The sequence below is a fragment of the Capra hircus genome, chromosome 5, assembly GCF_001704415.2.
Source record: "Capra hircus breed San Clemente chromosome 5, ASM170441v1, whole genome shotgun sequence".
In the NCBI taxonomy this organism is placed as follows: domain Eukaryota; kingdom Metazoa; phylum Chordata; class Mammalia; order Artiodactyla; family Bovidae; genus Capra; species Capra hircus.
The window spans coordinates 108789568-108806385 of NC_030812.1; the positions used below are offsets into that span (position 1 = coordinate 108789568).

At 50.8% G+C, this 16818-nt stretch overlaps 1 protein-coding gene across 1 annotated transcript in view; it reads right to left on the reverse strand.

Moving 5' to 3' along the window:
• The window catches only part of BAIAP2L2 (BAI1 associated protein 2 like 2), a 29637-nt gene continuing 13116 nt past the window's right edge, over positions 298-16818 (reverse strand). Inside the window, exons 7-14 of the mRNA XM_018048749.1 lie at positions 16628-16774; positions 5432-5584; positions 4988-5129; positions 4588-4825; positions 2033-2128; positions 1497-1704; positions 985-1028; positions 298-779 (exon numbers count right to left, since the gene is read on the reverse strand). Coding sequence (XP_017904238.1) covers positions 704-779; positions 985-1028; positions 1497-1704; positions 2033-2128; positions 4588-4825; positions 4988-5129; positions 5432-5584; positions 16628-16774 — 1104 coding nt within the window. The 3' untranslated portion in view covers positions 298-703. The remainder of the gene's footprint in view (positions 780-984; positions 1029-1496; positions 1705-2032; positions 2129-4587; positions 4826-4987; positions 5130-5431; positions 5585-16627; positions 16775-16818) is intronic.

Here is a 16818-nt window from a genome sequence, read left to right on the forward strand (position 1 = left end):
TCCAGTGAACACCCAGGACTGATTTCCTTTAGGATGGACTGGTTGGATCTCCTTGCAGTCCGAGGGACTCTCAAGTGTGTTCTCCAACACCACAGTTCAAAAGCATCAATTCTTTGGTGCTCAGCTTTCTTTATGGTCCAACTCTCACATCCATACATGACCACAGGAAAAACTGTAGCTTTGACTAGATGGACCTTTGTTGGCAAAGTAATGTCTCAGCTTTTTGATATGCTGTCTAGGTTGGTCATGGTCAACCTGCCCCACCCTGTCCCCTAAATCAGACTCTGCCAGGCCAGCTGATGTGTTGTACTTGCTTTATTTCTCACCATTTACAAAAGTTAAACAGGGAGCTATGTGGGGTGGGAGAGGGGGTATGCAAGGGGCTTCGCCCCACTGGGACAGAGAGGGGGGAAGAGTTTGAGGGGGCACAAGGTAGGCCCCTGGGGAGAGTCCAGAGTCCCTAGGGGGGAAGAAATGGTTCTGCTCCCTAATTCCGCCTGCTTCCGTTTGAAGGGCCTAGATCCTAGGCCAGTGCCCCTGGAACTGCTCAGGCTGGGGTGTGGTTTGGGGAGGGGCACCCTCCGGTACCAGGACCCCGGCTCCTTGGATCCACTCCTGCTGCTTCCGCTGCCGCCAGCTCCAGGCAAGCTGGGCAGGTGTGGGTGGCGGGGACGACCTCAGACTCCAGGTGGAGGAAGGCGCCTCAGCGGATGAGGGGCGCCGAGCGGTCATTGGTGACGGTAGGACGCAGTTTTACAGTAGCAAAGGGGTTCGTACCCCTAACGGGGGGTGGGGGGAGAGGAGGGAGTGAGAAGGGCCAGGTGCCCAACTGGCTGGGGATCCAGGGGAGGCTTCTGGGCATCTGAGCCAGGCGTCCGCCCCTACCTCCTGTGCCCATGGGGTCACCTCCACTCAGGCCCACCGTGTCTCCCCCACAGCCCTCTGCCGAGCCCAGCCCCCTCTGACACTCGCTCGGGGACTCACCGAGGGAAGAGCTCTGGGGGTTGCTGCTCCCAGGACGCAAGTTTCTGCAGTGAGGGGGAGGGAGGATCGGGTTTGGTGGGGAAGGAGCAAGCGAGCCCCCCACCCAGCTCCCCACTCCAGCAGGGCAGAGGACTGGCCCAGAGGCCCCTCCAGTGCCAAGCTCCTGCGAGATGAGGTCAAGCATTTGAAAACACAAAATGCTGTGGGTGTTAGACTCAAGCAGCCTCTGGGCCAAGTGCCATCTCCCAGGACTAACACTGCCCGAGAGTGGGGAGCTTCTCCAGTGCTCCCATCTGGACCCTGGGGCTCCCCTCTGCTAGATGAATCTTTCCCTGCCACCCTCCACCCCAGACTCAAGAAGCCCATTCTGTCCTTCCCTGCACAGATGGGCAGGCTGAGGCTGGGCTGGGAGGGCCCCCTCCAGCCAGCCAAGGGGTGGCAGGGAGGGTTGCCTGGTCTCCCTGCCCACTGGCCCACTGCCGGGTTGAGCGCAGGCTGCGAGAGGGGCCCACCTTGGCGTCACTGGCCACCCCCATGCTGCCCACACTACTCCGGCGGCTGCTGGACGAGGGTGTAGGCGCAGGGCTGGGGGTGCGACTCGGGACGCGGCTTGGGGTTCGGGAGCGGGACTGGCCATCCCAGTAGTCCGAAGATGCTGTGGAGTTGCCCGGCCGGTCCAGGAGGTCATCAAGACTGTGGCTACCCCGGAGCGGGTAGGACCTGAGTCCAGAGAAAGGAGGGAAGAGAAGGTGGTCAAGGGTTCAGGCCCTGCTGCATCCAACCCCATCTGCTGGGCCCCTGAACACCCTACATCCTCTTCCCCTGCCCCTGGGTGAAAGGAGACTGTCGGCTTGGAGGCAGTCCTGAGAGGAGCCAGAGGGACGGACAATGAGCTCCAACCTGTAGCGAGATGGGGTCGCCCTTTCTCCAGGGGCCAAAGGAGGCTGGGCCCACTCAGGACCGCAGCTCAGAGATGCCCTCCCTGGTGGGTGGGGCCACTGCCCCTGCCACCCACTGAAGCCCCTGCCCCACCTCTGACCAGCGGTACCTGGAAGGCAGCTCATTCACAGGGCTCCTGGGGTTCATGGGATTCATGGGCAGCTCTTCCAAAGGCTTCACATAGGCCTCAGGGAACCAGCCGCTTCTGTGGGGTGGAAGCAAAAGGCCCAAGAGCAGTGATCAAAATATCACTTCTAAGAAGGGTCGACGGTTACTGGGCACTGCTGTGTGCCAGGCTTGGCTCAGAGTAACTCATTTCATTCTTTGAAGGAAGTCTTTGCCGTCACTCAAAGCCACCCGTCCAGACTCATGGGTCCTACCAGGGGCTGGGGTGCCTTAGAGAGGGGGAACTGGAGATCTGAGAAGGAAAGCATTGTATCTGAAGACATAGAGTGACAGTTTCATTCCCTACTCACTGAGCACCCACTACACGAGGGCCCACGGAGAGCCAGACGCAGTCCGTGCTCCCCTGGGGCTCCCAGCCCGGCAGGAGACAGATCCACAAACAGATGATTACGAGGGTGATGCCCAGGGGAGAGGGTGGGCTCGGGTGGGGACCAGGCAGCTGTGGGAACCCAGAGGAAGGAGCACCGGAGCCAGGGGTGCCTGACTGGTAACCCTCCACCCTGGGCCCCCTGGTTCCGGTGACTCCAGGCACCCTGCCCGTGGAGTCTTCGTCTGATTGGAAGCTCATTACTGCACCTTCAGAGCAGCCAGGGTCAAAGGAGAGACACTATGATCGATGTTCCCTGGCCTTTTCAGATTCCACGGAATCCATCAGATTTTTGCAGAACACCTGGGCAAGTGTTCTCCAAAGAGCCACCGTAGAAGCCCCACCTCAAACCTGATCAACAACATTCTCACCTAAAGGTAACTGGAAGCTATTTCAACTCAAACTGACAGAATAACACCATTTTCAGAACGTTCTAGTTCTCTTTTCACCATAATATGCCTACTGGTGAAACTTGCCATCGTTTTCCCTAACCTGAATCACAGAAAGAATAATGATGTCCCAGGACTGTGATTTGAGGCCTCTGATCTAAAAATCAGACCTCTGATTTTTTAATTAATTAATTTTAATTGGAGACTAATTACTTCACAATATTGCAGTGGTTTTTGCCATACATCGACATGAACCAGCCATGGGTGTACATGTGTCCCCCATCCTGAACCCCCCTCCCCATCCCATCCCTCAGGGTTGTCCCCGTGCCCCGGCTTTGAGTGCCCTGTTTCACACATAGAACTCGGACTGGTGATCTGTTTCACATACGGTAATACACATGTTTCAATGCTATTCTCTCAAATCATCCCATCCCACAGAGTCCCAAAGCCTGTTCTTTTTATCTGTGTCTCTTTTGTTGTCTCACATATAGGGTCATCGTTACCATCTTTCTCAATTCCATATATATGCGTTAATATACTGTTCTAGGTGGTTTTATAATCAGGTCTTTCCAGGAGGTTGGCTACATGCCTGTTTAGGGAACTTTCAGGGCGGCACCCTACTGCCCTCTGACGTGGGTCTGCAAAGCAGGTGTCTTTTCCACCACCTGTGTTCTTGGTCACGTCTCTACCCATTGGCTCCTCCTTCTGTTCCTTATCCATGCAGTCATCTGCCATCCACCCATCTATCCACACAATCATGCTGTCCAAGCATCACTCATCCATGAGGGCAACCAGCCCAGGACCGCCAATCCACTAACCCATCCATCAGCACTTGCCCACTGCCCACCTCTCTGTCAGTCCACTCACACACCTCTCCAGTTAGTCTAGACGTGTACCCCCCATCTGTTCATCTTCCCGTGCCCCCTTGCATCTGCCCATCTGCTCATAGGAACAAGCATCCACCTGCCCACAACACCCTCATCCAGTAACCATCTACTAACCCATGTGGTGAGCGCCCTCACAGGCACCTGCTGACTCCTCTGTGGATGTTCCATTCATTCATCCCCTCTTCTTATCCTCACTCATTCCTCTCTCCTTAGCATGAGTGGGCCTGGGCACCACACAGTCTCGCCCATAACACCCTGTTGGGGGGGCACTGCATGGCTGCAGCCAGCTCCCACCTTCCCTCTTTTCTCTGGCAGAAAGAGTGGTCCCTGCTCTCCCCCAGGCTTGCAGCGACTGCAGTGCACTCCCCCGCCTCGACTGCCTGGTGCCAAAAGCAGCCCCCGTTTATGTTCTCTAGGGATTTCCCCCCTGCCTGACTGCGAGGGGGTGAGCACACTCAGCTTGCAAGGTCCCAGCATCTCCCCTGCACCTGGCCCACCTCCCCGTCCAATCTCTTCTCAGACCTTGGCTCACTTTGAGGTGCACGGTAGGTGCTCAAGCAGTAAGGTTTCGTAGTGTTCCCATTTGTGAGAGAACCTTCCCCTTCCCCATCCTCTACCATCCTCTCAAGGGCCACCACCCTGAACTTGGTAAAGAGGTTCTTCCTTCCCTGCCAGAAGGGATGAGGAAAATAGGGTGGGACGAGGAGAGGGATGGGAAAAGGGGAGAGCTGTCCGAGGCCTCAGGGACAGCCCCTATCCTGGAAGACTCGGAGCTGGAACCCAGGCCATCCAGTCCTCCTTCCAACCCACCCTGCGCCCCGGGGCTCCCACTCACGAGGATGAGCCCTCCAGCTTGCCATAGAGCCAGCCGTTCTGGGCTTCAGGCACCAGCACCTCCACGACGTCTCCGGCCGAGAAGCGCAGCAGCGTGTGGTTGGCGCCCTCCGAGTGCGAGACCAGGGCGCGGACTCTCCGGGCGCCGCCGCCGCCGCCGCCCCCACCGCCCCCACCGCCCGGGCGCTCGCCGAAGGAGTTGGAGCGCGAGCGCTGGGTGCTGCTGCTGTAGAGCGAGGCTGCCGGAGGGGCGGGAGAGCGCCGCGCCACGTGGGTGGGAAGTCCTCCCTGGCGTCTACCCTCGATCCCTCCTGCTGCAGCGCAACCTCAGTTCCTCTTCCCGGCCCCAGGTCTCCAGCCCGGGACCCCGGCCCTCCCTCTGCGCTCCGGGGGCTACTCACAGGCGGACGGCGTCCGGGGCAGGGACCGGCGGTGGTCTGGCTCCAGCTGGGACGCGGACCTCGCCTCGGCGGGCTCGGGGCCGTAGGAGCCGGAGCCGTGCCGGCTGCGGGGGGAGCCGAACTCTCCCAGGGCCCTCTGGGGCTGCGAGGGGAGACGGCAGGGGAGGGTGGGGCGGGGAGGGGCGGGGCCGCGGCGCCCTAGTCCAGCCCCCACCCCCAGTCCCAGGCGTCGGCGTAGGGGTTGTCGGGCCGCCGGCCGAGCCACCACGGGGGCGCGGAGGCCGCGCCGGGGCGGAAGGGGCGGCGGAGGGGCGCTGCGTAGACCGGCCCCCTCGGGGGCGGGAGGAGGCTCCAGGCGGCGGGCCCCAGGCCCCAGGGTCCCGCGGAGGGTGCCGGGGGCGGCGGGGGCGCGAACGGCGGCGGCGGGGGCGCCCAGGGCCTCACCATGTCCAGGCGGGTGGGCGTCAGGCGGCCCGAGGGGTAGGGCGGCCCCAGCACGGGGCCCAGCAGGCCCGGGGAGTGGGCGCGCGACGGGCTGCGGCTGGCCTCCGACTGCTCCTTCCACAGCAGCACGCGGTTCTGGAGCATCCCCCGGGCCTGGCCAAGGGGGGACGCGAGGGTCAGCGAGGTCTGAGCAGCCAGCCCCCAGACTGCCCAGGGGACCGAAAAGTGGCACCCTCGACCTGGAAACTCGGGCCCTGCAAGCTGAGGGTGGCCGGAATTTCTAGCTGGAAGGAACCAGAGATCGCCATGGTCACTTTGGGGTCACACACCGTCCAGGCCTCCCGGTCCTTTGTCGAAGGCTCTTCAGTTTTCCTGGAGGAGCCTCCCCTGGCCCCTCTCTCAGTCTGTGCGCTTTGAGTGGGGCTCCGCCTCGATCTGATACCGGGGTAGGGGTACAATACAGGTTTGACCACTTGGGTTGCACCAAGACTTCCCTGGTGGCTCAGACGGTAAAGTGTCTGCCTACAATGCGGAAGACCCAGGTTCCATCCCTGGGTTGGGAAGATCTCCTGGAGAATATGGCACCCCACTCCAGTATTCTTGTCTGGAAAATCCCATGGACCAGAGGAGCCTGGTAGGCTACAGTCCACGGGGTCGCAAACAGTCGGACACAACTGAGCGACTTCACTTTCACTTCATCCTCCTGGCTACAGAGATGGAGTCAGGGATGGGCACCTACCCAAAAACTGTGCCCGAACAACCAGTCCCAGGACTTGCCCTGGAATAATCTGGAAAATTTTATTCTCTCACCTGATGGAGTTTGCTATGTATCAAGAGAGGGTGAAGGCAGAGGAAATTTCAGCTAAGCAACAGAGAGGGGCAAATTTCTGATGACAGCTTGTGTACTCCTGGATCCAACTATACCTGAAAGGCTTGAACTTCCCAGTGACTAATAAACACTTTTGTGTAAGCCAGCTTGAGTAGTTGTCTAGAAGAAGCCTTTCAAACAGTTCTTCCAGTAAGCATCCCTTTTCTAGTATCCCCAATGCATGGGCATCTAACTCTGTTTGAATACCTTCAAGGACAAGAAACTCAGCAGCTGACCACATAGTCCATAAAAACGTGGGATAGGGGAGGGCTTTAAATGTTAGACCTGCTGTGCTTATTAACCATGTTTTAAACTTTCTGTATTTTATGTTTTGACATCCTCTGTGTGTGTGTGTGTGTGCTCAGTCACCCAGTCATGTCCGAATCTTTGCCACCGCATGGACTGTAGTGCGCTAGGCTCTCTGTCCATGGAATTTTCCAGTCAGGAATACTGGAACGAGTTGCCAGACAATGCTTTGACATCCTGGGCCTTGCTAATTCTGAAAAGACTGCACCTCACAGGGCTAGATAATTCCTAGAGATAGTAAACAATTTGAGGACTCTTTTCATCAACCTATCAAAACCCCATATCCTGGGACTTCGCTGTGGTTAAGATGCCACACTTCCACTGCAGGGGCACCGGTTACATCCCTGGTGCGGGGAGCTAAAATCTCATGTGCTGGGTGGTGCAGAAAAAAACAAACCAAAGAAATGAAAAAGCCTGCGTCCTCAATTATCTCCTAACACACAACAACCTAGAGAGCATATTCAAAAGCAGAGACATTACTTTGCCAACAAAGGTCCGTCTGGTCAAGGTTATGGTTTTTCCTGTGGTCATGTATGGATGTGAGAGTTGGACTGTGAAGAAGGCTGAGCGCCGAAGAATGGATGCTTTTGAACTGTGGTGTTGGAGAAGACTCTTGAGAGTCCCTTGGACTGCAAGGAGATCCAACCAGTCCATTCTAAAGGAGGATCAGCCCTGGGTGTTCTTTGGAAGGAATGATGCTAAAGCTGAAACTCCAGTACTTTGGCCACCTCGTGTGAAGAGTTGACTCATTGGAAAAGACTCTGATGCTGGGAGGGATTGGGGGCAGGAGGAGAAGGGGACAACAGAGGATGAGATGGCCGGATGGCATCACTGACTCGATGGACGTGAGTCTGAGTGAACTCTGGGAGTTGGTGATGGACAGGGAGGCCTGGCGTGCTGCGATTCATGGGGTCGCAAAGAGTCGGACATGACTGAGCGACTGAACTGAACTGAACACACACCAAGCCAGTATTTCCCCTGCCCTAAATCATCCAAGCCAGGTACTGGACAACTAGAGACAACTCCTATAGCCCAGAGCTCACTGAAATCATTCAAATCATCTAGTCCTAAACCTGCTGACCCTGCTTTGCCCATCCCTTCTCACAGAAACCTTAATCAAGGTTCTGAGCCATGCTTTCCCTTGGCTCCTTCTGCCTCTTGACCCAACCCTGGTGCTACCCCAACTTGGCCCTGCATGTCGTGGCATGGCCCTTTCTCTTGGGAAGTGTGATATGTAATAAAACTTCTCTCATTGGCACGGATCTCTCTGTGTGGTCACTCAGGTCATCCTAGGTACAATCAGAACCCCCTGCTCTCCAGTTATAAATGTCTCTCCAAACATTCGCTCCCACAAGGCCAAGTTCAGGACTGTCGCCTTAAGAAAAATAAAAGCTTCTCTTTGGGGACCTCCCTGGTGGTCCAGTGGCTAAGACTCTGTGCTTCCAATGCAAGGGGCCAGAGTTCAACTTTGGTCAGGGAACTAGATCCCACCAGTAGCAACCAAGGGCTTTCCCGGTGGCACTAGTGGTAAAGAACTCACTTGCCAATGCAGGAGATGTAAGAGACTTGGGTTTGATCCCTAGGTCTGGAAAAACCCCTGGAAGAGGGCACGGCAACACACTCCAGTATTCTTGTCTGGAGAATCCCATGGACTGAGAAGCCTGGTGGGCTTATAGTCCATAGGGTTGCAGAGTCGGAAACGAGTGAAGCGATTTAGCATGCACACCACAAACCGAGAGTTCGCATGCCAAAACTAAAGATCCCACGTGCCACAACTAAGACCTGGAATGGCCAAATTTTAAAAAATAAAAAACAAGCTTCCCTTTGTTGAGCATCAACTCTGTGCCAGGCTCAGGGTTAAAGGCTTTACCGAATGGCAACCCACTCCAGCATTCTTGCCTGGAGAATCCCAGGGACGGAGGAGCCTGGTGGGCTACGGTCCAAGGGGTCGCAAAGAGTCGGACACGACTGAGTGACTTCACTTTCACTTCACTTTCCATTATCTGAGGACTTCCCTGGTGGCTCAGGTGGTAAAGCGTCTGTCTACAATGCAGGAGACCCAGGTTCGATCCCTGGGTCAGGAAGATCCCCTGGAGAAGGAAATGGCAATCCACTCCAGTACTATTGCCTGGAAAATCCCATAGATAGAGGAGCCTGGTAGGCTACAGTCCATGGAGTGGCAAAGAGTCAGACACGACTGAGCGACTTCACTTTCACTGTCCATTATCTTACTAGATTCTCCCAATGGCCTGAGGGGTAGGTGTCTTTATTATAAAAGAAGATGCTGAGGGTCAGAGCAGTTAATGACTGTCTCAAGGTCTCACATCCAGTAAGCAATGGAGTGGCTTGTACTTACTTGTCTATCCCGAGGAAGCTCCCTGTGACTGTACTTTTCAATGATTGTTCCCTTCAGTCTGGCCCAGTTGCTGAAAATCTGATCTCAGGCAGCAAAACAGAGCTCCCGTCACAGGCACAACTAGTTCAGTTGGTCACTAGGTGTCCACCCCCTCTTTGTCTTGCATAATTAATTAGCAAAACAACAGAAAGACAAAATGCCAAGGGCCTTTGTACACTTGTTTCGGAGGCAGTAAGCAAAGCAAGAGCATACAATTTTGCTTACCATAAGGAAGGGTTTTTGTCCAATCTGAGAGCACCTGCCAGGGTACTAGGGGAGTCTCAGAATCTTGGCCTGGACAAGACTCAACTTGACCGGCTCCCCTCAGCCCTGCATTTAGACAGTTTAGTCAGTGGTTGGGAAGAAACATAGAGGAGACCATGGGAGAATTAAAAAAATCATAACAGAGAGCGAAAGCCATTCTAAGTATGAGACAACTCCCCTAAACATAGAAGACGGGTAAATCGAACTAAAAATATTTTTTTAACATGGCAAAACTCACAATAAGCAAAATCAAGTGATCAATGACAAATTGGGAAAATGTCACCAAGAAAAGGCTACTTTCAGTAACATATCAAGAGTTCCTATAAATTCATGAGAAAAATGGAAGAGAAGATACTGACCTGTCACAGCAAAGGAAATCAAATGGCTCTGAAACATGAAAAGATGTCAATCTCACTTATAAGACAAGTGTAATGTAAAACTACACCGAGATACCATTTTAACCTTTCTGATTAGTGAAGATCACTGTTGTCAAGGAAATGGGGACTCTCTGCCCTTGCTGGTGGAAATATAAATTGGTACAGCCAATGTTCCCATTCCTGGACACACTAATCCCGTTTCTAGGTACTTATCCTAGAGATCTACTTGCACAGCTGCGATAAACCCAGGATATAAAGGCGTGTTATTGATTAGACTTGGGCTAAGCAAGGGCTGATCACTGGAGACAGGAGAAAGACCCCTTATTGAGCTTTGACACCTAGAGTTCTTTCAAGTCTTGTGCATTCTGCATATAGAACTAGTTAGCAGGTACATATTTATATTTAACTGTCTTAGGAGTTAGATCTTGTATGTCCTAAAGCCCAGCTGGCTCAGAAAATATGCTACGTATTCCCCGATACCTATGGGAAGTCTGGTTCATTCAATCAACTGCTTCCTCCTGAGAAGTGATCACTCAGCAGGAAGCAGCCAATGGAGAGGTCAGCTCTCCTCTTAATGCTGGAGTTAACTGTTCAGAATACAGGCAGAAAGAGGAGTTTCCTTCCAAAGAAGATATATACATGGCCAACAAGTAGGTTGGATCATCGAAAAAGCAAGAGACTTACAGAAAAACATCTGCTTCATTGATTACGCCAAAGCTTTTGACTGCGTAGATCATAACAAACTGGAAAGTTCTTCAAGAGATGGGAAAACCAGACCACCTTACCTGCCTCCTGAGAAACCTGTATGCAGGCCAAGAAGCAACAGTTAGAACAGGACATGGAACAACAGACTGGTTCCAAATTGGGAAAGGAGTATGTCAAGGCTGTATATTGTCACCCTGCTTATTTAACCTATATTCAGAGTACATCATGAGAAATGCGGGGCTGGATGAAGCACAAGCTGGAATCAAGATTGCTGGGAGAAATATCAATAACCTCAGATACGCAGATGACACCACCCTTATGGCAGAAAGCAAAGAAGAACTAAAGAGCCTCTTGATGAAGTGAAAGAGGAGAGTGAAAAAGCTGGGTTAAAACTCAACACCCAAAAAATGAAGATCATGGCATCTGGTCCCAACACTTCATGGCAGATAGATGAGGAAGCAATAGAAACAGTGACAGACTTTATTTTTGGTGGGGGGGGAGGGGGCTCCAAAATCACTTCTTATGGTGACTGCAGCCACGAAACTAAAAGACACTTGCTCTTTGGAAGAAAAGCTATGACCAGCCTAGACAACATGTTCAAAAGCAGATACATTACTTTGCCAACAAAGGTCCATCTAGTCAAATCTATGGTTTTTCCAGCAGCCATGTATGGATGTGAGAGTTGGAATATAAAGAAAGCTGAGTGCTGAAGAATTTATGCTTTTGAACTGTGGTGTTGGAGAAGACTCTTGAGAGTCCCTCGGACTGCAAGGAGATCCAACCAGTCCATCCTAAAGGAAATCAGTCCTGAATTTTCATTGGAAGGGACTGATGCTGAAGCTGAAACTCCAATACTTTGGCTAGCTTATGCAAAGAACTGACTCCTTGGAAAAGACCCCGAAGGCAGGAGGAGAAGGGGACTACAGAGGATGCGATGGTTGGACGGCATCACCAGCTTGATGGACATGAGTTTGAGCAAGCTCTGGGAGTTGGTGACAGACAGGGAAACCTGGCAGGCTGCAGTCCATGGGATCACAAAGAGTCAGACACGACTGAGCGACTGAACTGAACAAGTACGTGAAAGATACTCTGCATCATCAGCCATCAGGGAAGTGCAGATCAAAACCACAATGAGATACCACTCCACACTTACTAGGATGGCTATAATCAAAAAGCCCCAGGGGCTTCCCTGGTGGCCCAGTGGTTAAGAATCTGCCTGCCAATGCAGTAGGACACAGGTTTGATCCCTGATCTGGGAAGATCCCACACGCCATAGCGTCCATGCTCCGCAACAAGATAAACCACCCAAAGAGAAGCCCGTGTGCTGTGGTGAGGAGTAGCCCCCACTCAATGTTACTAGAGAAAGCCAGCTTGCAGCAGCGAAGACCCAGAATGGTCCTAAATAAATAAATAAATCTTTTTTAAAAAAGTGCCAACAAGTGTTCACAAGGATGTGGACAAATTGGAAACCTCATAAACTGCTGGTAGGAATGTAAAATGGTAAAAGAATCTGGAAGTTCCTCAAACAGTTAAATAGAGTTCCTTAAATAGAGTTACCATATGACCCAGAAATTCCACTCCTATATACCCATGAGAAATGAAAAACACACATCCACAGAAAAACTTTTACCTGGATACCCATAGCAGCATCATTCATAATAACCAAACGGCAGAAACAAGCCAGCTGTCCATCAACTGATGGATGGATAAATAAATGTGGTATATGCAGATGATGGGATCCTACTTGGCAGTAAAATGGACTGGTGTATGGATACAGGCTCCAACACCGATGGACTTGAAAACATGATGCTTAGTGACGGAAGCCAGCTACAGAGGGCCAGATATCGCATGATTCCTTTCATATGATCTTCCCAACCCAGGAGTCAAACCCAGGTCTCCAGCATTGCAGGCAGATTCTTTAGCAGCTGAGCTGCCAGGAAAGCACGAAATGGCCAGAAGAGGTAAATCTATGGAGACAGAAGGTAGACTGATGGTTGCTTAAGGCAAGGGGAAATGGCAGGATTGAGAAATGACCAGGAAGGGGTACCGGGGTTCTTTAAGGGGTAATTAAATGCTCTGAACTTGAATGTGATGGGACTTCCCTGGTGACCCCAAGTGGCTAAGACTCTGCACTCCCAAAGATACCACATGCCACAAGCATGACCCGATGCAGCCAAATAAATAAATATGAAACCAAAAACCCTTGTGGCATGGATGCACAACTCTGTGAATATACTACACCATTGAACTATATGGGTGACATGCATGGTGTGTGAATTATATCTCAATAAAACTGTTGAAAGGAAGAAGGGACTTCTTGGTGGTTCAGCAGCTAAGACTCTGCAATCCCAGCGTAGGGGGCCCAGGTTCAATCCTTGATTAGTTCAGTTCAGTCACTCAGTTGTGTCCAACTCTTTGCAACCCCATGGACTGCAGCATGCCAGGCCTCCCTGTCCATTGCCAGCTCCCAGAGTTTACTCAAACTCATGTCCATTGAGTTGGTGATGCCATCTAACCACCTCATCCTCTGTCATCCCCTTCTCCTCCCGCTTTCAATCTTTCTCAGCATCATGGTCTTTTCAAATGAGTCAGCTCTTCCCGTCAGGTGGCCAAAGTGTTGGAGCTTCAGCTTTAGCATCAGTCCTTCCAATGAAAATTCAGGACTGACTTCCTTTAGGATGGACTGGTTGGATCTCCTTGCAGTCCAAGGGACTCTCAACAGTCTTCTCTAACAACACAGTTCAAAAGCATCAATTCTTCTGCACCCAGCTTTCTTTATAGTCCAACTCTCATATCCATATGTGACTACTGGAAAAACCATAGCCTTGACTAGACAGACCTTTGTTGGCAGAGTAATGTCTCTTCCTTTTAATATGCTGTCTAGTTGGTCATAACTTTCCCTCCAAAGAGCAAGGGTCTTTTAATTTCATGGCTGCAGTCACCATCTGCAGTGATTTTGGAGCCTAAAAAACAAAGTCTGCCACTATTTCAACTGTTTTATCATCTATTTGCCATGAAGTGATGGGGCCAGATGCCATAATCTTCATTTTCTGAATGTTGAACTTTAAGCCAACTTTTCCACTCTCCTCTTTCACTTTCATCAAGAGGCGCTTTAGTTCTTTACTTTCTGCCATAAGGGTGGTGTCATCTGCATATCTGAGGTTATTGATATTTCTCCCAGCAATCTTGATTCTAGCTTGTGTTTCTTCCAGCCCAGCGTTTCTCATGATGTACTCTTCATATACATTAAATAAGCAGGGTGACAATATACAGCCTTGACATACTCCTTTTCCTATTTGGAACTAGTCTGTTGTTCCATGTCCAGTTCTAACTGTTGCTTCTTGACCTGCATACAGGTTTCTCAAGAGGCAGATCAGGTGATCTGGTATTCCCATCTCTTTCAGAAGTTTTCACAGTTTCTTGTGATCCACACAGTCAAAGGCTTTGGCATAGTCAATAAAGCAGAAATAGATGTTTTCCTGGAACTCTCTTGCTTTTTCCATGATCCAGCGGATGTTGGCAATTTGATCTCTGGTTCCTCTGCCTTTTCTAAAACCAGCTTGAACATCTGGTAGTTCACGGTTCACGTATTGCTGAAGCCTGGTTTGGAGAATTTTGAGCATTACTTTACTAGCATGTGAGATGAGTGCAATTGTGTGGTAGTTTGACATTCTTTGGCATTGCCTTTCTATTGGATTAGAATGAAAACTGACCTTTTCCAGTCCTGTGGCCACTGCTGAGTTTTCCAAATTTGCTGGCATATTGAGTGCAGCACTTTCACAGCATCATCTTTCAGGATTTGAAACAGCTCAGCTGGAATACCATCACCTCCACTAGCTTTGTTCGTAGTGATGCTTTCTAAGGCCCACTTGACTTCACATTCCAGGATGTCTGGCTTTAGATTAGTGATCACGCCATTGTGATTATCTAGGTCATGAAGATCTTTTTTGTACAGTTCTTCTGTGTATTCTTGCCACCTCTTCTTAATATCTTCTGCTTCTGCTAGGTCCATACCATTTCTGTCCTTTATCGGAGCCCATCTTTGCATGAAATGTTCCCTTGGTGTCTCTAATTTTCTTGAAGAGATTTCGAGTCTTTCCCATTCTGTTGTTTTCCTCTATTTCTTTGCATTGATCACTCAGGAAGTCTTTCTTATCTCTCCTTGCTATTCTTTGGAACTCCGCATTCAAATGAGTATATCTTTCCTTTTCTCATTTGCTTTTTGCTTCTCTTCTTTTCACAGCTATTTGTAAGGCCTCCTCAGACAGCCATTTTGCTTTTTTGCATTTCTTTTTCTTGGGGATGGTCTTGATCCCTGCCTCCTGTACAGTGTCAAGAACCTCCATCCATAGTTCATCAGACACTCTGCCTATCAGATCTAGTCCCTTAAATCTATTTGTCACTTCCACTGTATAATCATAAGGGATTTGATTTAGGTCATGCCTGAATGGTCTAGTGGTTTTCCCTACTTTCTTCAATTTAAGTCTGAATTTGGCAATAAGGAGTTCATGATCTGAGCCACAGTCAGCTCCTGGTCTTGTTTTTGCTGACTGTATAGATCTTCTCCATCTTTTGGCTGCAAAGAATATAATCAATCTAATTTCAGTGTTGACCATCTGGTGATATCCATGTGTAGAGTTTTCTCTTGTGTTGTTGGAAGAGGGTGTTTGCTATGACCAGTGTGTTCTCTTGGCAAAACACTGTTAGCCTTTGCCCTGCTTCATTCTGTACTCCAAGGCCAAATTTGTCTGTTACTCCAGGTATTTCTTGATTTCCTACTTTTGCATTCCAGTCCTCTGTAATGAAAAGGACATCTTTTTTGGGTGTTAGTTCTAGAAGGTCTTTTAGGTCTTCATAGAACTGTTCAACTTCAGCTCTTCAGCATTACTGATTGGGGCATAGACTTGGGTTACCATGATATTGAATAGTTTGCCTTGGAAACGAACAGAGATCATTCTATCGTTTTTGAGACTGTATCCAAGTACTGCATTTCGGACTCTTTTGTTGACCATGATGGCTACTCCATTTCTTCTAAGGGATTCCTGCCCACAGTAATAGATACAATGGTCATCTGAGTTAAATTCACCCATTCCAGTCCATTTTAGTTCACTGATTCCTAGAATGTTGACGTTCACTCTTGCCATCTCCTGTTTGACCACTTCCAATTTGCCTTTATTCATGGACCTAACATTCCAGGTTCCTGTGCAATATTACTCTTTACAGCTTCAGATCTTGCTTCCATCTCCAGTCATCCGTGATGGATGCACTGGCGAAGGAAGCAATCCTTGATCAGGGAACTATTAATAGATCTCACATGCTGCAACTAAGAGGTCACACGCCACAACTAAAGATTCCGCAGGCCCCAACTAAGACCCGGAGCAGCCAAATAAATACATAAACAAATATTTTTAAAAGAGGAGGAAGCAGCAGCTCATCCCCAGAGGATCACTCAATGAGAGGAGGGATATGGGAGAAGGCCCAGCCCTGAGTCAAGGGCTGGGTGTGGTGGTGACAACTGAGAATGTCAGCCAGGGCGGGAATTAGTCACTGAATCCATTCACGCCTCCTACCTCCGCTCAGTGCCAGAGGGCCCCTGGGCTCAGAACCAGAGACTCAGAGAGGGCCTGGTAAGGTGAGGACGCTGAGGTGGAGAGGCGGGAGGTGGCTGCTGGGGGCAGCTGACCACAAGGAGTCGGGTCTCCTGAATGGTAGCCTTTGTTTTCATCTTTGGACGGAAGAGAGCAGGGGCAGCAGGCCCTAATCCAACTGGGCTCCTGCCTATGCCAAGCTCCATCCTTGTGCCAACCTTCTGCAGGGGCAATTATTTCCCTTCTTTTCCAGATAAGAAAATAAGACTCAGGTCTGAAATCACTTGCCTGAATTGGCAGCCAGGGTGCAGTATTTGGGAGACTAAAGAAGAATACAGGGAAATGGAAAGAGAAATTAAACAAGGCCACAGAGAAATCGGGACTTCCCTGATGCCCTAGTGGCTAAGACTCTGAGCTTCCAATGCAGGGGGCACAGGTTCAATCCCTGGTCGGGGAACTAAGATTCTGCATACCATGCAGTGCGGCAAACAAACAAAAAGACAATAAACGAATGACCATCTGATGATACAAATAAAGAAAAAGAATAAATAGATGAAATAAATATCTAATATCTACATAGTGGAAGGAAAGAAGGGGACGGGGAGAGAGGGAGGGGAATTCCTGTGCACAGCCGTCCCACAGAAAGCACAGCCCCTAGAAGGTTCCACTAGTGCTTCCCCAGCCCCAGCTCACCCGGCCAAAAAACTGCAGGAAGGTGTTGGAAAGCAGCAGGTGCTTCTCGGCCAGGAAGCGGTAGCGCCGCTTCTCCTCCAGTTCAGCGGCCCGCTGACTCTCAGACACGAAGGCCTGCATCTGCGCGTGCAGCCGGTTCACACTCTCCTGGGGGAAAGGGAATTCAGGGATGGGTCCCTCATCCAGCCCCG